At 57.5% G+C, this 20,374-nt stretch overlaps 1 protein-coding gene across 1 annotated transcript; it reads left to right on the top strand.

The window, feature by feature from the left end:
* The first annotated feature begins 499 nt into the window (after positions 1-499).
* EPHB3 (EPH receptor B3) lies at positions 500-19,948 on the top strand. Its single transcript, XM_042956653.1, has 16 exons — positions 500-617; positions 9,124-9,188; positions 10,573-11,245; positions 13,525-13,680; positions 14,430-14,780; positions 14,953-15,077; positions 15,256-15,415; positions 15,495-15,603; positions 15,961-16,013; positions 17,074-17,196; positions 17,319-17,566; positions 17,947-18,162; positions 18,274-18,423; positions 18,515-18,708; positions 18,812-18,967; positions 19,073-19,948. The coding sequence occupies exons 1-16, from the start codon at positions 500-502 to the stop codon at positions 19,179-19,181; spliced, it is 3,006 nt and encodes a 1,001-aa protein (XP_042812587.1). The 3' UTR covers positions 19,182-19,948.
* Positions 19,949-20,374: the final 426 nt, after the last annotated feature.

Genomic DNA, 20,374 nt, shown 5'->3' with positions numbered 1-20,374 from the left:
GCGGCCGGTCCCGCCCCTCTCGACCAGAGCGGCAGCGCCAGCGCTGGGGACCACAGAAGTGAGTACGCGAGCGGCGCAGCAAGATCCCTGCTCGGACCCCGGACGGTGAGCGCACCCGGTGCCCCGAATCCGAGGCGGGCCCGCGGCAGGCCGCCAGATAACTGTACCCCCTAACTACCACCACTTGCGCCCTCCTGCCCCGGCCCGCCTCCCGGAGTTCTCCGGCTCCGAGCTCTCCAGCGCCCGGGATCCTCCTGGACCGGTCCATCCAGATTGCCGCGGGACCGACCTGCCTGCATCCCCCAGCATCTACGGGCTCGGGCCGCCGCCTCGGTCCCGGAGCCGCCCGCCTGGATTGCACCCTCTTCTTGCCCGGACCTCCTGGGACCGTACGCGAGCGTTCCTCGGAGCCCGCGGAGCGGACCCTCCCCCAGGTGTCCCCAGCCCCGCCGGCGCGGCCCGGCGCGGCCCGGCTCGGCTCCTGGAGCCCTCCCTGGCCATGGCCCGAGCCCGCCCGCCGCCGCCGCCGCCGCCGCCGCCGCCGGGGCTCCTGCCGCTGCTCCCTCCGCTGCTGCTGCTCCCGCTGCTGCTGCCCGCCGGCTGCCGGGCGCTGGAAGGTGAGCTGCGTCGGGGGGTGCGTCCAAGGCTTACGGCGCCCGGGGTCGCCCGCCCTTGGGCCAGAGTGGACCCACGGTGTGGGTCAGATGAGGGCTGGGCGCACGTCGGAGGAGGCTCCGTCACCCGCGCCGCTCCGGGGGCCGGAGGATGGGTGGGGAGGACGCCCCCGGAGCTGCCTTGGAGGCTCCAGCTGGCTCCGAGGCCCGCGGTCGGCGAGTTGTGGACCGCAGGCGGCTTGACTGGGGTGGAGCGTCCCCGAAAGTCACGGCCCAGCTGCGAGCTCTTGTGGGCGAACTCCGCACTCGCCGCAGAGAAGAGGGGCCCTCGGCGGCCGCGGGAGGCGAAGAAGTGGGGGCGACCCACCAGGCGAGGCCGGGCCTCTGAGACTGCCGCGGGGTTGTGGCGGGTGGGGGCCAAGCGGACTCCCGGGTTGGGGGGCGGCGTTGTTTCGGAACCCGTTGGAGTTGAGCGAGAGGTGTGAGTGCCTACACCCCTTTGTCAGGGGATGACTGCGGGGGTGGAGAGGCGGGGGCCTGTTATTGTTTATGGTTTATGGAGCGCCAGTTACACACGAGGTGCAGTGTGCAGTGGCCATCCACACTGCTATGCGGCTCTCCCTCCGCCTTCTAGCAAGACGTCCGAGTGCTTGGGTCTCCACTGAACCCCTGAAGTTCTGGGGTTTGCCCCATTAGCCGGTGGGAAAAGGTTGAGTTTCTCAATAGACTGTGTGAACTACCCAGACGGTGCTGATGCTGAGGGGGTAGCTCCAACTTCCAGATGACTGTATTTGGGTGAACAGGATGCTGTTGGCCCTGGTGGGAGAGCTCACACATAGGCCACTTGACACAAGCCTTGGGGACAGAGAGCCACTGACGCTGGTCATACAGGATAGACACACACACACAGAGTTTCCAAAAATTTTGGAGCCATTAAATGAGGGAAGAAAAAAACCTTTCTTAATGTGGAGGGAAGAACCCACAGAAATTTGGGGGAAACTGGAGCACTTATTTTTGGTATCTTTAACAACAGATCTAGTCACTTTCTTAGTACAGGAACAAAAATATGAATTCTGTGTAAGTTGGTCTGTTCGTATGTTCACAGTAACCGTAAGGGTTGGAAGGAAAAAAGAACACAGTTCCGAAAGAAAGGCATCTTCTGGTGCTTTTTGATTTTCTTTAGGGGAAAAACGTTCCTATGAGCCCCCACCCCCTTTTAGCTCTGAGCCCACTGGTGCTGACTGACCGATTCACACGGGTGGACACATGCAAATGCAAGCAGACACAGTGAGGTCGCGCCCACATGTGTGTGATAGGATCTCAGGCGTGAGAAACCAGTGTGGGGCTTTGTTGTTGATTGCCTCAAGGGTGTGAGCCAGGGAGCCTGTTGGAGTTCCCAGGTCTGTGTCTCTGTGTCTTAGCCCAGGAGAGGTGACACAGACACACACTTAGGGGCTGTGTGTGCCAGGAGCAGGGCCCGTGTTGTCAGGTGTGGTGGGTGCTTGTGCTGGCAGTGGGGTGGAGGGGGTGTGGTTTGGGTCAGGTGCGCAAGGGCTACCTGAAGAGGCTCAGTCCTTCCCCCATTCCTCTTTCCCTCCCCCTTTCCCCCCTTTTCACCCCTCACAATCAGCTGGACCCTCAGAGGCAGGCCGTTGCTGGGAGCTGGCATCTGGGCCTCCAAGCCAAAGAGCCGAGGGGCTGACCAGGAGGCAGAGAACTGATGAACAGCAGCAGCACAGGAAACAGAGGGCAGCAGGGCCACTGCCCCAGCCGTGTTCCCCCTCCCCGCTCAGCTGTGAAGTGGGATCCCTGGGACTACTCCCTGGCTAGGTGGGTGGTGGCTAGGAGGCCAGGCCAGTGTGGGGTGCCCCTAGGACGTAGCAGTGCCTTGGTGTGTGGCTTTTACCTGTTCCCTCACTTTCGCCATACCTCAGACCTTAGGGTTTTCAGTGTGTGTGCGGGACTACGCAAAGAGAAAGAGAGATGCTTCAGGGCTCAGACCCACACTCGGAGGTGTGCCTACCCACCCCTCTGTCCTCCCTCACTGTGACATGGGATAGTGATAGTACCCACTATCCCTGGAGTGGGTATGGACTGAGTCCATAACGTGTTGTGGGGTGCTTAGCACACAGCCATTATTATTCGGGGATTAACTATTATTATTCTAGGATCTGCTCCATGAGGAGGGGCAGAAATGAAACTGGTGTGTGCCTTACCTGCTGGAGGGAGTTTAGAGGAAGGAGTGATGGGGGCAGGAAGGTTGGTCTGGGGAGAAAGTTGTCTCCCCACCTCCATCTCTCTTCAGCTCTGGGAGGGATGGGATGGGATGGGAAGAGAGCTAGGTGGGGGACAGCCGTCCCTGCGTCCCGCCCATCCCCCAGCCCTGTCTAGAGCTGGAAGGGTGAGATGGGGAGACTTGGTGGTCCTGAGCTATGGCCAGCGGGGAGGGTTAGGTGGGTCCCTCCCCACTCCTAAGCTTTATGGGCAGGGTATCTAGCCTCTGCTCCAGCTTTCCATTTGGCTTTGCCAGGATTTGGTTTGCCCGGGGCCTAGGGGGAGCCTTTTGGCTCTCTGAGTTATATTTAGGCCCGGTGTCCTGAGCTGTGGGTGCTGTGTCCTCATGGCTCCATTGGTTAGGTACTGTCTGGCACCTGGTTGTTCTGCCTCCCTACACACTTGGGGTCCACCAGGACTGCATCCCAGGACCTCATTGGTTTTACCTGAGGATGGAACCAGGGTCCTTGCCCCCTCTCCTTGGTTAAAGAAACACCCCTCCCCTTGCCCTCTGATTGCTTACCTCCCCCTTAAACACAACACAAATTGCCCTCAGATTTACCCTCAGTCATAGGGAAACAGGGCCATCCTGTTGCTCACTCTCCTTTTGAGTAATGTTTCCCAGTGCCCCGAGCCAAGATCATTCTCCCCTTCGGTACCAAGAACCGGAAGGTGAACAGACCAGGAAGGTGAGCAGACCCAGAACGGGCATGAGAGGAGGAAGGGTGTCTGAGCGTTAGGGTACTTAATACCCCAGATAGCATGGAGAAGTCTGCTGAGAGCCAACCCTTTTGAGAAAAGAGAAACCATTCCCAGATGTGAGAGGTGGGGACGGGACAGCCGCCCTCCCAGCCAGGCTGTGTTAGCTGAGTAGCCACTGCAGTGCGCCTGGTCCCCGGGTGGCAAGAGACAGTGTGTGAACCCCTCCCTCCGTCAGAGGCAGCAGCAGTGGTCCCTGAGGAGGTGCCAGCTGAGAGGGGTCAACAGGCCTGGCATTTCTGTGGTTTCTTACTTGTAGAGTTGCCTCTGGTGCCCCCCACCCCATCCCTGTTTGTCATGAGCTGGCACTTAAGAGCTGCCACTGAAGGACAGCGGCAGGTATTCGGGGGAACCAGTTTGCTCGTCACTGCCTTCCCTTTAGCCAGAACTGCTGCAACTGCCGTCTCTGTGGCCTCAGCGGCTTGGAGCTAAAGCCTAAGCTGCCGTGGGCAAGGCCTCCGCCACCCGGCCTTACACTAATTAAACAGCATGAAGAGACTGAATCACCAGGCCTGCATAGTTTGAAAATTGTAGCCCTGCCTGTTGTGCTGAGTCAAACTGGTTTGTCGGGATTGGGCAGCTGGGGAGGTGGGGGGGGGGGGACGGGACAGAAGAGACTGGGTACAGCTGGGCACCTGATGGGGTGAGAGAGGCCCCCTACCCCAAGGGCTGCCCTGGCCCCGGATCTCCTATCACCTCCTGCCCCCAGACTCCTGGCCAGGCTTGCTGTGGCTGGGATCCCAGGGAAGGGCTCAAAGGCCTCACAGAAGGGCTAGCTGTCCATCCATCCTGGCTGGCTGGCTGGCAAGGCAGGGACTGGGGCGGGGGGCATGGGTGAACACTGAGGCATCTGGGCTCCTTGCTCTGTGCTTTTTCCTCCCTTCTCCCTTTCAGGTTTATTTAATTATAAATCCCCACGATCTGAGGGGAAGAATGGAAAACAAAATGTGTTCTCTGTTTTGAGATGTTCCCCTCCCCTGCATCCCAGATTTGAAGGCCAAGGGGCCATGAGCGGGGAAGGGAGAGGCGGCCCTGGGGTGAGTTAGGCTCTTCTAGGTCCCATAGCAGGAGCCCCCCAAGTCCCCTTCCTCCACAGGCTGACCACCCTGATTGTGCATGTTGGTACATGCTTATATACACACTGACACAAAGGGTAGGGACAGGATGGAAGAAGACCGGACAGATCCCTTGGGTTGGTTACTTGAGGTGGGAACCCCAGCAAGGAGAAGGGGGACCACCTCAGGGCTGGCATGGGGTTTTCTCCCTCTCTTTGCAGCCAGGGCTTTGCACCTTCTTGTCCAGACTCTACTCCTCTGTCCACTTGCACCTGCACACTGTGCTGGGCCAGCCCAGAAGCGTGACCTTCTGTGTCACCTCAAAGTCCCTGATCTGGAGCTTGGGCTTTATGCTTTTATCTCTGGAGGTTTTTTGTTTTTTTGTTTTTTTGTTTTTATTTCCTGGGTCTCACTGACACGGAGCAGTGTGCTCTGTATGACCTGGAACCTGGGGTGCTGTGGGGTCTGGCAGCTCCATAAAGCTGTGTGTACTTGGCCCTTCACCAGGGCAGTGGCAGGCTTCCAGCTGGTGCCTCTGCACCAGGGCCACCCAATGAGGTCTTCAGACATAGTCTGGGTGCCCATTATATTCTCCTCTTGCTGGGTGCCCAACTTGTGTGTGGAAGTATTGCCTGAAGCTCCTGGGGCTATGTCTCTTCATGATGCCACCCCCTCCCTAAGGGCTCAGTGCTGGGGTCAGTGCCATTGTACTGGCAGGGAAATGGCCTGCTGCTTGGGCAGGGGCTGTCCCTGGGGAGGCCACACCCACCCACACCCAAAATCATCTTCATGTCCCTGCCCCACCCCCAGCCTCGGGACCAGTGACTGCTTCGGCCTGGGCCAGGGCCCCAGGAAACAGGTCTGGGGCTTGCTTCTTCCCCGCACCTCTGGCCAAGACTGGCCTAGCACCTCCGCTTTCTTAGCAGACACTGCCCCTCTCCTAGCCCTACCTCCACCCCACCTGAAGACTCCTCTCATGGAAAGAACATGCTTGCAGTGTGTGTGTGTGTGTGTGTTTGTGTGTGTGTGTGTGTGTGTGTGTGTGTGTGTGCGCGCGCGCGCACGTGTGTGTGTTGCACGTGCATGGAGGATGCACCTCTGAGGCTCTATACAAACGGTAGATGTTGATATTTGTACTGCGTCTGCAGGCTCCTGTGGCCTGTTTCAGTGCAAATGGGCACCAGCGTGTGCAGCTGATGCTAGTTGTGTGTGACTGCATAAGAGCACGTCACTGAGTCTGTAGAGAGAAACAAACTGGTGTTTGTGGTTGCATTTGACCACACTCAAGACTGTGACTTGTGGCCGGCAGTCGTGTGCAGTTGGGTGTGTAAGGAGAATGTACTATTGGGTGTGCGTGCCCTCTGTATATACATATGTCTCTGGAAGTCTGCACATATGAAGACTGTAAGAGCAAGTTTTTGCCTAAGGCAAGCCAGATCTGTGTGTAGGAAAGACTGTGTGTGAATGCCTAAGGAAGGCTAATCTATTTGCACCATATGCATCTGTGTGTCTGAAAAAGGCCGAGGCCGTGTATGAAGCGGCGTGTATGTTTGTGGGCGGCTGTGGCTTTGTGTGTTTTTGTCCACCATATGTGTTGACTTGCCATTCTTTGGCCCCAGTGGCAGAGAATGAGCCCAGGCACTGAGGACTGGGTAATGTTCGTGCGTGTGTGTATTTGTGCACAGGCAGGAGCCGCACAGCTGCCGCCACGTGGCTGTGCTCCGTGGCCCTGTGGAAACCTGAAAGGGGTGCGGCTTCCCTTCTGAGCATTGAAGCCCCAGTCTCAGAACGCCCCCAAGCCTGCTGTCCCCTTCCCTTTTCGGTTTTGAGGGGCTGGTGGGGGGGTTTCCAGCCTGATGGAGCCCCGTATCCGAGAATGGCTGCCCTGTCCACCTTCTGGTTTCCCTCCGGCAGCCACATGGGGGGCAGAGGAGGATGGGGGTGCGGTCGCCAGCTGGGGAGTTTGGCGACTGCTCACTCAGTCCTCTTTTGTCCTTACCCTGTGCATCTCATATCCTTTACCTCAGCGTGTGTACATGCACATGCACGCGGGGCACACACATAGCAGAGAAAAGGTGGGCTCTGTTGGGTTGGGCCTGTCCTTCCCAATGCCACAGACAGATGGATTCTGGGACCTCCTCCATGCCCTTCCTGAGGCTGGGACACAGGCACCTCAGGGTCTCCCTCTTGCTGAAGGGGAGCAGGCCCCTCCCCTCCCCCAGAGAGTAAGCCCCCTCCCCACCAGGGTGACCGGAGCCCTTCCTCAGGCACACATGACTCGAAATCCAAGTCCTCTCCTCATTAATGGGAAAAATGTGCCGAGATTGAGCGATGGCCAAGGCTGAGCGATGGCCAAGGGCCGATCCCCGCCCCCTCCCTCTCCCGCTCCCCAGAAATTAAACAGAAATGAAGAGCCTCCCTCCACCCCTGCCTCCCCCCACCCCTCCCCCTCCCCACCGTCCCCTCCCTCCTCTCAGAGCCAGCACAGGGCTTGTTTTAAACTGTGGAGGAATCTGGCTGGAGGGGGGAGGGGGCTGAATATTTGGGTTTAAACAGTTCCAGATGGGTTTGGCACAGGCTGAGCAGAAGGAAGTGAGGGAGAGGGAGGAGGGAGGCAACTCGAGGGAGCGGTGGGAGCCCCTGCCTGCTCGGGCGGGCGGGTGGCGGGCAGCGGGCAGACAAGCAGGCGGACTGGCTGGCTGGCTGGCTGGCTTGAGGGGGGAGGGGGCGCACTTGGCTCCACTGGCTCCAGGGACAGGAATACTCTGGGCTGCTGTCTGGAGAAGAGGCCACTTGGCAACCTCCCTCTCTATCTCTGTCTCTTTGGGCCTCCCTGTCTCTCCACCTCACTGTCCTCAGCTGGCCACCCCACTGTCTGGTCCTAGCCAGCCGGCTCTATCCAGATCCGAGCCTCTCGCCATCCACCCCAGCAAGGCCCCTGCTCCACTGCCTCTCTCCCAGCCTGTTTCTGGGCCCCTGCTTCTGCCCATCTCTCCTTCCCTCCCCTACCCCCCTGCCAAATGTCTGTGTCTATCTGTCTGTCTGCCAGAAGGGCCCATCAGGCCACCGACGATGAGGCTGGGAGAGCTCACCCTGCAGCCAGGCCCTCCAGGGACCGGTCTCCTCTGGTGGAAGACGAGGGAGCCTCACTCCCCCTGTGTCTTACATGAGGGTCTGGGGCCACAGCTGCCTCATGCACCATCCTCAGCTCAGACCCAGACTGCAGGAAACCAGTGCCGGCCGCAAGCCTGGAACCTGTGGGGTTCGGGGCTTTCTCCTCCTGGGCAGCCCTGACCTGCCCCCTCCAGCTCAGGGCAGAGGGGAGGACTGCTGGCTGCCCTGTCTCCCAGGCTAGAAGGAAGGAGTTGGCATCTTTCCTCTCAGAGAGCCAGAATCCAGAACCCGATTCCTAGGGCAGTGAGTTTATGTTGGAAACCTAAATGGGCCCCCCCTTTGGCTGAGCAGGGGGAGACAGATAAGAAGTGGAAGCTTGGAACAGGATCGGTGCTGTGACAAAGCCCCTGGTCCTGGATGCACAGAGGAAGACATCTAACCTTGATTTGGGGGTCCAGGGAAGGCTTCCTGGAGGAGGTGACAGTTTGAGCAGGATTTAAAGGATACATAGGAGCTTTCTCGGCTTTCTCTATTCCTCCTTTCCCTGTTCTCCCCTTCACACTGCACTCAGAGTGCCCTGGTTAAGGGGTTAGTTGTGGACTCAGACCTGCGTTTGAGTGACATTTCACCCCAAGTCCTAGCAGTTTTGCCTCAGGCCACATAGAAACTTTATCTGGGCCTCAAGCGTTCTCACCTGTAAAAGAGGTGCACCCACAGCACCTTTATTTATCTGAGGATGGTAGGAAGAACTGAACTAGCTTGCAGGGAGCTGGTCTGGGTCTTGCTGGCCCTCACTCCGCCCTCAAAGAGCATTCCTGCCCCATCCCCTAGAGGAGATTGAGTGGGAGGTTGGGTGGGAGCAGGCTCTGCTCCCATAACTGCCCTCCCCTTCCCCTGGGCATGTGTGGCACTGGGCCTTTGTGTTGGGAATGGAGTCAGGGGAGGCCTGGGCAGCAGGGTCTGAAGCATAAGGTCCTTTGTTCCAGGATAAAGGGCCTGCCGCCCCTTTGTGTGGAGATTAGCAGAGCCTGTAGGTGTGTGAACTGGCCCCAGCTCTTGCCTGGGGTCAGCAGCAGACACCTGCCTCCCGCTGGCCAACCCGACCTGACTTCTTTGGGGCTGTGACATTTCCGGAGATGGCTGCAGGGTCTTCTCCAGGGCAGGGTAGCCGAGAGGACTTGGGGGTGGGGTGGGATGGGGCGGTGCCTGCTGAGAATCATTCTCCAGTGGCCTGGCCTTTCCTGAACAGCCTCTTTCTCGCCATCCTGAGCATGGCCTCTGACCTTTGTTCTTCTGTTGCTCCCCAGAGACCCTCATGGACACAAAATGGGTGACTTCTGAATTGGCATGGACATCTCATCCAGAAAGTGGGGTAAGCCTCCCCCACCATCTCCCCTCAGTGTTGGTTGCCAGTTAGGCCACTCCCTACTCCGGCGGCCATTCCCCTCGCCTCACCAGGGCCGGAGAAGGGCTGCCCCTGCCTATCAGGTTCACCTCCTTCATCAGGTTCACCTCCTTCGCCATTCCTATCCTCTGCTTCTGTCACCTTCCTTCTTTGCCTATGGGTGTTTCACACCCTCTCAGCCTTCAGCCTGCCTGTGTCCCCCTCCCCATACACACCACCTTTGTCCCATTCTCCCTCTGCGCGCCCCTCAGCCTGCCTTTAGCCTACCCCCATCCCTTCCCTGCATGACTGCTCTTTGTGTGTCTTCTCCAACCATCTCCCTCCTTCCTGGGTCCCTGGGTAGGGCACTGGCTTGGGGACCAGAAACTTTGGTTCCAGATCTCTAACTTGCTTTGTGATTTTAGCAAGGCAGTTTACCTTTCTGGGCTTCCATTTCTTCACTGTTAAATTCCTGTAGTTCTGACATTTCTAAAATACCCTCATTAACCTCCCTAGGGGCACCTGGGTGGCTCAGTTGGTTAAGCGTCTGACGTCAGCTCAGGTCATGATCTCACAGTTCGTGAGTTCGAGCCCCGCGTCAGGCTCTGTGCCAACAGCTCAGAGCCTGGCGCCTGCTTAGGATTCTGTGTCTCCCTCTCTCTCTGCCCCTCCCTGCTTGTGCTCTCCCTCTCTCTCTCAAAAATAAGTAAATAAACTTCAAGAACAAACAAACAAACAAAAACCTCCCTACGTAGCCTACACAACTGCACTAAGCTCTGTAACGCTGGGGTGGGATGACACCACAGGCCCTCATTCACCAGGCCAAACTGTGTGACCTTGGGCAAGTCTCTCCCTTTGAGGGTCTTGGCTTCCTCTTCTGGAGAGTGAGGACAACCGATGTACCTTCTCATGGAGTTGTTGTGAAGGTTAAACGTGATTGTGATTGCCCTGTATTGGACATTGTTACAAATCCATTATATATGTTAAACTGACTTGATTCCCTACCACCTCGTTTACATCCAATCCCAGCCTCATTTTACAGACAACGAAACGGAGGCGTAAAGATAACAAATATTATCGCTAATACTCCTGTAGTACTTACCAATCGCTCTGTTCTGAGTTCTTTATTCGTTTAAACTCCCTTATTCCTTATTCTCGCCATGTTGCTGATGGGAAAACGATGGTACAAGGAGGTTAAGTGACTTAACCCATAGTCACACAACAAGAACTGGGATTGGAACCCATGTAGTCTGCGTGCTCAGCCACTACACCACAGAAGCATCTCTGTGAAGTGAATACAGATCTGGGCATGTGGTAAGCACCTGGCAAATGTTGGTGCTCATTCCGTCTTTTTCACTTGGTCTGTGCACAGTGGGAAGAGGTGAGTGGCTACGATGAGGCCATGAACCCCATCCGCACGTACCAGGTGTGTAACGTGCGAGAGTCAAGCCAGAACAACTGGCTCCGCACGGGGTTCATCTGGCGGCGAGACGTGCAGCGGGTCTACGTGGAGCTCAAGTTTACCGTGCGTGACTGCAACAGCATCCCCAACATCCCTGGCTCCTGTAAAGAGACCTTCAACCTCTTCTACTATGAGGCTGACAGCGATGTGGCCTCGGCTTCCTCCCCCTTCTGGATGGAGAACCCCTACGTGAAGGTGGACACCATTGCTCCCGATGAGAGCTTCTCGCGGCTTGATGCTGGCCGTGTCAACACCAAGGTGCGAAGCTTTGGGCCGCTCTCCAAGGCCGGTTTCTACTTGGCCTTCCAGGACCAAGGTGCCTGCATGTCGCTCATCTCTGTGCGTGCCTTCTACAAGAAGTGTGCATCCACCACCGCAGGCTTTGCCCTTTTTCCCGAGACCCTCACGGGGGCCGAGCCCACTTCTCTGGTCATTGCCCCTGGCACCTGCATCGCTAATGCTGTGGAGGTGTCAGTGCCACTCAAGCTCTACTGCAATGGCGATGGGGAGTGGATGGTGCCTGTGGGAGCCTGCACCTGTGCCACCGGCCATGAGCCAGCTGCCAAGGAGTCCCAGTGCCGCCGTGAGTGGGGACTGGTCTGGGGGAGGAGGGGAGGACTTGGGCCAAAGCCACGTACTGCCTCCTACCTGCTACTTCCTACCTGCCAGTCAAGGAGGTCTGGCTTCAGGTCTGAGGTGGATGGAAGAAAGGGAAGAGGGGTATCAGGTGCATAGCATGTGGTGCAAGGGGGGAGATGAGCGAAAATGAGGAGACATACTAGAATAATAAGAGAAAGAATAGAACTCAAGACAGAGGTGGAGAAACATGGAGAATCCTTGATAAGGAGGCAGCTGGTCAGAGAGTCAGGAAGCCAGCAGAGATACTTTGTTTGGCCCCAGGTAGACACTTCACCTTGGAAGTACTAGATGATCCCCAGAGCTGTGGGGACAGGGGCTGTGGGTACCTCATGCTTGTCCCTTTTACCTTGAGGCAGTATAGATAGCATAGCGGTCAGGGGCCCGGTCCCTGAAGTCTGAGTCCTCACTCTGTCAGCACCTGTGGGACCTTGAGCAAGTTACTTAACTCTTGGAACCTTGGTTTCTTCATGTACAAGATGGGGACAATAATGATGATTGCTTTATAGACTTGTAGTGGGCTTAAGCAAGTCAATGCATGTGAAGCTCTTGGAACAGTACCTGGCACGTGGTGACACAAGTACCACGTAAGTGTCAGCCTTGGCTCTCAGGAGCCCTGGGATGCATGGGCGACAGGGATTCTCTTGTCCTTATTTCATACAGGAGGAGGTTAGGAGACTTGTCTGTAGTGGCTTGCCAAGACTCTTAAGACCTTACAGTGTCCTAGACTTCCAGCTATAAAACCCATTCACGAAGGGTTCTCATTTGAGTGTCATCACAGTCCTGTAAGGTAGATTCCAGTTATCTCCCCTATTTTGCTAATAAGGAAACTGAGGCTCAGAGAACAATTGTACTCAAGGCATCATAGCTGGGAATGTGGGAGCTGGGGCCACAGCCTCGTCCACGCTCTACCATGCAGGACAAGATGCCAAGGGCTTTGTCTTCTAACCCCTCTGCCCTGGTGCTTGCAGCCTATAGCTCCGAGGGGTGGGAGCTGGCTCTTAGCACAGCCCTAGGTATGAGGGGGCTGGGGCCCCAGCCTGGCTGGAAAACCCAGTGTTGGGTGTTGTCATGGCAAGGTGAATAGTGCCTTGCCCGGCTCCTCTCCACTTCTCTATGGGAACCTGCCCCAGACTTCCTCTTCCTAAGTGGAGAAAGGGGGTGGGGGTGATGAGCCTGACAGCCTGAAGAGGGGCTAACACTCTCCAGGTCCCTGACAGGAAATATATGCTGGTTCCCATAGCAACCAGCCTGGCCTGGCATCTGCCCCCTCCCCCACTGGCTCAAAAGAGCTTGGGTGGAATATCACCTTAGTGAGGGGAGATTAAACCCCAGAGAAGGACATAGCCCCAACTCTGGGCATTCCATATTCTAGATGACCTCCCCAGAGGTAGTCATATAGGGATAGAGTGGCCACATGCTTTTGAGTGTCCGGGGCAGGCCTGGCTTATGCTCCTTATAACATGATTATTACTAGCGGACCTTTTCACCCCCAAAATATTCCAATTTGAATAATAAATTATATGGCTGTCATAGATATGCGGAATCCCACAGCCCAGGTCCAGGGGCCCAAACATAGATGGCAGGAGAGGAAGCAGAGTCGAAGGGATGTTCAGGCACCCATCCCTGGGCTCACTTTGGGGCCAGGGATGCCTTTTGTGGCTGCTTTGGGGCCTCTGAACTCCCGGTGACCCCAGCCTTCCTGCCTGCTGTCTTCTATTCTTACTCCTCTTCGGCCCCCACCCGTGCCCAAGGCAGAAAGGAGCTGCTGCCTGGCTCCTGGTGGGTGGGGAGAGAGACTGGTCCTGTGAGCGGGGCTGTTCTGGGGTGGCCACGAGGATCCTAGGAGTGATTTTCCTCCAGCTTCAAGGAGGGGCGGGAGCATCCTGGCAGAGTAGGGTGCTGCCGGCTTGCCAGTGGTCTCTTCCCCACCCCTCCTCTTCCTTCTCTCTCTCTTCCCTGCCTCAACAAGCCCAGGCTGCCCAGGTGATAGGCCTGACGTCTTCGCCCATGAGGCCCCAGGGTAGGGGTGGGGGGCCGGGGCGGGGAGGAATCCGCTGACGTGGGGTTTCCACAGGGCAAAAGGGCCTTTTGTAGCTGCACTGGAGTTAGGCAATCCCAGTGTGGCCCCCACAGTCTAGGAGGTAGAGGGGCCAAGTCCTGTGCTGGGGGAGGGCCAGATTCTCACGGATCTGAAGAGCATGTCCCTCCTCTTCTCCCCCGCAGCCTGTCCCCCTGGGAGTTACAAGGCAAAGCAGGGAGAGGGGCCCTGCCTCCCCTGCCCCCCCAACAGCCGCACCACCTCTCCAGCTGCCAGCATCTGCACGTGCCACAATAACTTCTACCGTGCAGATTCGGACTCTGCAGACAGTGCCTGTACCAGTGAGTGAACTCCCGGCCTTGCTCTCTCCTGCCCAGGGCCTTCTGTTTAGGGGCCTAAACAGTTGCCATGCATATCCGTTTTCCAGATAGGGAAACTGAGGCTTGGGCCTGGAAACAGTGACTGGCCCTGAGCCAGAATCCAGGTCAGCTGGCTCAGCCTTTCCACCAACATTGAACAAATGCCTACTAGCTCCTAGCCAGGCATCAGGAGTCCCTGGGACTTCTAGTCCCTTGCTCCTTGTGCTGTGTAGAACTGCCGTTCTCTTGGCCCAGTGCTAACCGTTGGCCTCATATCCCTGGGGCAGCCTAGTGTCCTGCCTTCTCCCTGCTGCGGCCTTTGGTGCCAGCCATTGTGCCAGGCGGCCAGGAATGTGGCGGAAAATAAGATACAGTCACAGTCCTACAGGAGCTTGCCACCTGGTGGGAGAAGCACATGTGAAAACAGATAATGACCATATAATGTGTTAAGTGCTGGGCTGGAAGGATGCCCAGGAATTGTGTTACGGGAGTGCAGAGGACAGGAGGAGGAAGAATCAAGGAAGGCTTCCAAGAGGAGGTGACACCTCAAGTTGGGCCTTAAAGGCTAACTACAGTCTTCCCAGTGAAGAAGTGTAGGAGAGATATTCTGCTTATTAGAGCAGAGACCAAGGCAAGGAGGTGGGAAGCAGCTTGTAGTATGCAGGAACTCTGGGTGGAAGGGTGGTGCTGTGGCCCAAGCTCACTGCCCTCTCCCTCCACCTTCCCTCCAGCGGTGCCATCCCCTCCTCGGGGTGTGATCTCCAACGTGAATGAGACCTCGCTGATCCTTGAGTGGAGCGAACCCCGGGACCTGGGTGGCCGGGATGACCTCCTATACAATGTCATTTGCAAGAAGTGCCGTGGGGGCCCTGGGGCCACGGGTGCCTCAACCTGCTCTCGCTGTGATGACAATGTGGAGTTTGTGCCTCGGCAGCTGGGCCTGACAGAGCGCCGGGTCCACATCAGCCATCTGCTGGCCCACACGCGCTACACCTTTGAAGTGCAGGCAGTCAATGGCGTCTCGGGCAAGAGCCCTCTGCCCCCCCGCTATGCGGCTGTGAATATCACCACCAACCAGGCTGGTGAGGAGGGGACACGGGAGGGTAGGGCCTGGGTCATTTTCTCCCACACAGAGCTTAGGTTGCCCAGGGCTTGTCAGTGGACCACCAGGGGTCCCATGGGAACTGGGTCCTTGGGAAGGATGCCAGGGCCCAAGGAGCCCATTGTGAGCCCCTGCCCTGTCTCTTCCCATAGCCCCATCTGAAGTGCCTACTCTACATCTGCACAGCAGCTCAGGTAGCAGCCTGACCTTGTCCTGGGCACCCCCAGAGCGGCCCAACGGAGTCATCCTGGACTATGAGATGAAGTACTTTGAGAAGGTCAGAGCCCTGAGGGGCAGGAGGATGCCTTGGGGTGAGAAGATTACCCCCAGATAGGGTCAGGGGCCCTTGGGAGCCAGGTCTCAGGTACTGAGGCAGCCACAGGTAGGCCCAGGGCTGGCGGGGGCTGATGAGCCTCAGGACCCACTGAGGTGCCTCATTCCTCCTGGTGTTGCAGAGTGAGGGCATTGCCTCTACGGTGACCAGCCAGAAGAACTCCGTGCAGCTGGACGGGCTGCGGCCTGATGCCCGCTATGTGGTCCAGGTCCGTGCCCGCACCGTAGCTGGCTACGGGCAGTACAGCCGTCCTGCTGAGTTTGAGACCACAAGTGAGAGAGGTACGTAGCCCACTGTGCCTGCTCCCACTCACCTAATACTTTCCATCCCCCCACTTACCAGTCCCCTCCTGGTCTCCAGGCTCTGGTGCCCAGCAGCTCCAGGAGCAACTTCCCCTCATTGTGGGTTCTGCCACAGCTGGACTTGTCTTCGTGGTGGCTGTCGTGGTCATTGCTGTTGTCTGCCTCAGGTACTCTCAGGCCCGAGTTGCTCCCATGGGCTGGCAAGAGCTTCCCTTTGGCACCATAGAGCCCACATGCCACAGAGGCCCTTGGTGGGCCCAGGCTCTCCTTGCTGGCAAGGCCCTCTCTAGTTCACGCCCATGTCCTCATACTGTCCCCTGCCTTTTCCCCGGCAGATCCCCTGGGGGACCAAGTCCACCAAGCCCCTTACCCGGAGACCCAGTGGCTGCTGTTACCACTGACTGTGGGACCAGACACCGGGCCGTCCCCTGTGCACCCTGCCCCTCTTGTGAGCCCGAGGGTTCCCTGAACGAAGGGAGCTCTTGGACTTGTCTCAGGCCTCACCTCCATCCCGCCCCCTCCAGGAAGCAGCGGCACAGCTCTGATTCGGAGTACACAGAGAAGCTACAACAATACAGTGAGTTTGTCTCTTCACCCTGTTTCCTCCCCCAGCCCCCAACATTCCCTTGGTCCCTGCAGGGCTGGGAGATACCCTCTTCCCTGCCTGGGGTTTCGTCCATTGTACTTCTATCCTGGACAGCCCCTCCTGCTTCCACTCAAGGGCTGTTTCCTGAGCCCCTGCCTCACTCCTGCTAGCCCCAGAGGTGAATGAGAAGTGACCCCTCTCCTCAAAGGCAGTTAATCCTATGAGAAAGACAAGAATCGTACACACAGGAAAAAAAGGAAAGAACAATTAAGTGTTAAGTTGGGTGTTCCTGTTACCTGTAAGAGCTCAGAAAAGAGGAAGCCTTCCTGGAGGAGGTGGCCTTGGGCTGAGCTACGCCAGGCGGGTTGAGCAGGGTTTAGACAGGTGGGAGAGAGCATTCCTGGCTAGAGGAGCCTCTGGAAGGCAGTGGGTGGGGTGGGGAGAGTGCCCGACTGTGGGGGCAGTGAGAAGACTGGTTTGACAGCTGCCAGGGAGCAAGGCTGGGTAGTTGTGGCCAGTCGTCAGAGGGTCGTGAAAGGCAGGCAGAGGAGTTTGGACTTGACTCCACCATAGGTAATCCGAAAGGCTCTCAAGCTTCGGAGTAATACAATGCGAGTATTGTTTTAGGAAGACAGGTATGCTGGATAGATTGGTGGGAAAAGTCCAGAGGCAGAGAGCCCAGCTGGGAGACTATTGCAAGAGTCTGAGTGTTGAAGGTCTGGATAAGGTCAGGGGCAGTGGGAATGAGGGGAAGAATGAATCTGAGAGAGGTTTTGACATGATGAGAGATGAGAGAGAAAGAAGAATAAGTTCCTCGGTGTCTAACTTTTATGGTCACTGATTCCCACGGAGGGGATGGTGGGGAGGGGCCCAAATGGGACTCCAGCAGAGAGGAATATGGAGCAGACTTAGTAGGGAGAGTGAAAAATGTGCTCCCATCAGGGGGAGAGCATGGGGCAGTACCCTGGGCCTGAGGGTGCAGCCTGAAGAGTTCCCTCACTGTCCCCAGCCCTAGCCCAAAGTCCCTCATGCCCACTTTTCTTTCCTCTAGTTGCTCCTGGAATGAAGGTTTATATTGACCCTTTTACCTACGAGGACCCTAATGAGGCGGTGCGGGAATTTGCCAAGGAAATCGATGTGTCCTGTGTCAAGATCGAGGAAGTGATTGGAGCTGGTGAGTCCCCCTGGGGCACAGTGGGGAGGAGAGGCTGGGGTTACCCTGGGGAGGGACCGGCATGCACTGGGGACAGGGCCAAACCCAGAAGTCACTTCCTACTTGTGCCCTTTGCCCTGCAGGGGAATTTGGGGAAGTGTGTCGGGGTCGCCTAAAACAGCCAGGCCGCAGGGAGGTGTTTGTGGCCATCAAGACGCTGAAGGTGGGCTACACGGAGAGGCAGCGGCGGGACTTCCTAAGTGAGGCCTCCATCATGGGTCAGTTTGACCACCCCAACATAATCCGGCTAGAGGGCGTGGTCACTAAAAGTCGGCCAGTCATGATTCTCACCGAGTTCATGGAGAACTGTGCCCTGGACTCCTTCCTCCGGGTAAGAGGCAGCTCTCTCAACTCCCTCCCCTCCCCCAGAGAGCTGGGTTGGGCAGACCATACCCTCCCACAAGGTTAGACAGACCCTACCCTCTTCAAGTCTGCAAATATTCACCGAGGTGGCATGGTGCAGGGAAGCAGCCAGGGCCTCAGAGCCAGAAAGACCAAAGTTCTCATCCTGACTCCTTCCGCTACCGCCTGTGTGACCTCAGGCTTTACTTAATCTCTCTGCGTTTGAGCTACCTTGTTTGTAAAATGAGAGTGGTCGTAGCTATTTGGATCCTCACTGGGGTTTCCTGGGATGTTGTATACACACAGTTGGGCACGCCCCGGGCCAGCAGGGAAGTGGTGGGCCCACCTGAGCCTGTGTGTTGCCTCTAGCTCAACGACGGACAGTTCACAGTCATCCAGCTGGTGGGCATGTTGCGGGGCATTGCCGCTGGCATGAAATACCTGTCTGAGATGAACTACGTGCACCGAGACCTGGCTGCCCGCAACATTCTTGTCAACAGCAACTTGGTCTGCAAAGTCTCAGACTTCGGCCTCTCCCGCTTCCTGGAGGACGATCCTTCTGATCCTACCTACACCAGCTCCCTGGTACAGGAAGCAGCTGGGAGGGAGACCGGGGGCGGGGCCAACCAGGCAGGGGCTCGGGGCTGGGGACCAGCCCCGAGTCATAGGGTGAAGGGCGTGTGCCCCCCCCACCAGGGCGGGAAGATCCCCATCCGCTGGACTGCCCCAGAGGCCATAGCCTATCGGAAGTTCACCTCTGCTAGTGATGTCTGGAGCTATGGAATCGTCATGTGGGAGGTCATGAGCTATGGAGAGCGACCCTACTGGGACATGAGCAACCAGGATGTGAGTGGGGCCAGCCAGAGTGGTCAGGTGGGTGGGAGCCCTTGTGGGGCAAAACGGCGGCTCACGCCAGGTTTCCCTATTCTCTGTTCAGGTCATCAATGCTGTAGAGCAGGATTACCGGCTGCCCCCACCCATGGACTGCCCCACGGCACTGCACCAGCTCATGCTGGACTGCTGGGTACGGGACCGGAACCTCAGGCCCAAATTCTCCCAGATCGTCAACACCCTGGACAAACTCATCCGAAATGCTGCCAGCCTCAAGGTCATCGCCAGTGCCCAGTCTGGGTCAGTATTTCTGCCTCTTTTCCCACTCTGCTTTTGAGGCAGCAGTCCTACCCCTGCTTCCCTTGCCGTCAGGATTCACCAAGTCTCTCTCTTTTCCCCACAGCATGTCACAGCCCCTCCTAGACCGCACGGTCCCGGATTACACGACCTTCACGACAGTTGGTGACTGGCTAGATGCCATCAAGATGGGGCGGTACAAGGAGAGCTTTGTCAGCGCAGGGTTTGCATCCTTTGACCTGGTAGCTCAGATGACCGCAGAGTGAGTGTGCCTCGGATTTGGTGGGGTAGGGCAGGGGGACCTGTGCAGGGCCCAGAGTGGTGGGCAGGAGGGGAGGGACTGACCCTGCCCTTGGTCCATCTGCAGAGACCTGCTGCGGATTGGGGTCACCTTGGCTGGCCACCAGAAGAAGATCCTTAGCAGTATCCAGGACATGCGGCTGCAGATGAACCAGACACTGCCCGTGCAGGTCTGACACCTGACTCCCACGGGGTGGGTACTCCCCCAAGGACTGTGCAGGGACTCTGACCAGCCGGCTGGACTTTTGGACTTTTGGATGCCTGGCCTTAGGCTGTGGCCCAGAAGATGGAAGTTTGGGGAAGGCCCAAGCTGGGACTTCTCCTACAAGCCTGTGCTCCCTCCCCAGGAAGTGTGTCCCAAACCTCTTCATATTGAAGATGGATTAGGAGAGGGGGTGATGACCCCTCCCCAAGCCCCTCAGGGCCCAGGCCTTCCTGCTCTCCAGTGGGGGATATCCACCACCTCAGACTTTGCTGTTCTTCAGTGCTGAAGGTCCTGGCAGGGTCAGGTGGAGGATAAGCCTGGGTTCTATAGGGCCCAGCCCTGGCAGGGGTCTGGCCCCCCAGGTAGGCAGAGAGCAGTCCCTCCCTCAGGAACTGGAGGAGGGGACTCCAGGAATGGGGAAATGTGACACCCCATCCTGAAGCCAGCTGGCACCTCCAGTTTGCACAGGGACTTGTTCTGGGGGCTGAGGGCCTTGCCCCACCCCCGCCCTTGGTGCTGTCATAAAAGGGCAGGCAGGGGCAGGCTGAGGAGTAGCCCCTTGCCCCCCAGAGACTGACTCTCAGAGCCAGAGTTTGGGTGTGTATGTGAGTGTGTTTGTGTGTGTGTGTGTGTGTGTGTGTGTGTCTGTGCATGCACGGACCCGCACAGAGAGCATGGGTGAGTGTGTAAAAGATTGGCCCTGTGCCCTGCAGTGGGGCCAGCTGGGCCGACAGCGGAATAAAGGCAATAAGATGATTCTCTTGCCCCTTCTCTTTGCACCTCCTGAGGCGGGATTCTCTCATGACCTCAGGTTCACAGTCCCTCAGCGCCAGCCCTCTTCAGAATTCTCTGGAGTCATTGGGAGACCAGTTTTGGGCCTAGCCAGGCTCACCTTCTTTTTTGTGCTTTGGCCTTATTGCATCTAACTTCTTGGAAGTGGGTGGTAACAGTAGAAAGCAAACTGCTCCTGACTTCCTGCCTTCTCAGGCCCAGGTGTTCCTGGGGCCAGGGCAGATGCTGGAGTCCGCATGGTGTGACAGAGCCCTTTCACACCCATTGTCTTTGAGGGAGTGGAGGGTGGAAGGGGTTGGTCAGCTCCCAAGGTCACGTGGTCTTGGACAAAGGGCTCAAGAGGCCACTGGTGTTGAGATGCAGAGGCTAGCT

The sequence above is a fragment of the Panthera tigris genome, chromosome C2 (genome assembly GCF_018350195.1).
Source record: "Panthera tigris isolate Pti1 chromosome C2, P.tigris_Pti1_mat1.1, whole genome shotgun sequence".
Taxonomy (NCBI): domain Eukaryota; kingdom Metazoa; phylum Chordata; class Mammalia; order Carnivora; family Felidae; genus Panthera; species Panthera tigris.
This window is presented reverse-complemented; position numbering and strand designations above follow the sequence as displayed.

Coding starts and splice junctions, on each gene's coding strand:
- EPHB3 (XM_042956653.1), top strand. CDS start 500: ATGGCCCGAGCCCGCCCGCCGCCGCCGCCGCCGCCGCCGCCGCCGGGG. Junction 15,416..15,494: donor TGAGACCACAAGTGAGAGAG/GTACGTAGCCCA, acceptor CCTGGTCTCCAG/GCTCTGGTGCCCAGCAGCTC. Junction 18,424..18,514: donor GGGACATGAGCAACCAGGAT/GTGAGTGGGGCC, acceptor TTCTCTGTTCAG/GTCATCAATGCTGTAGAGCA.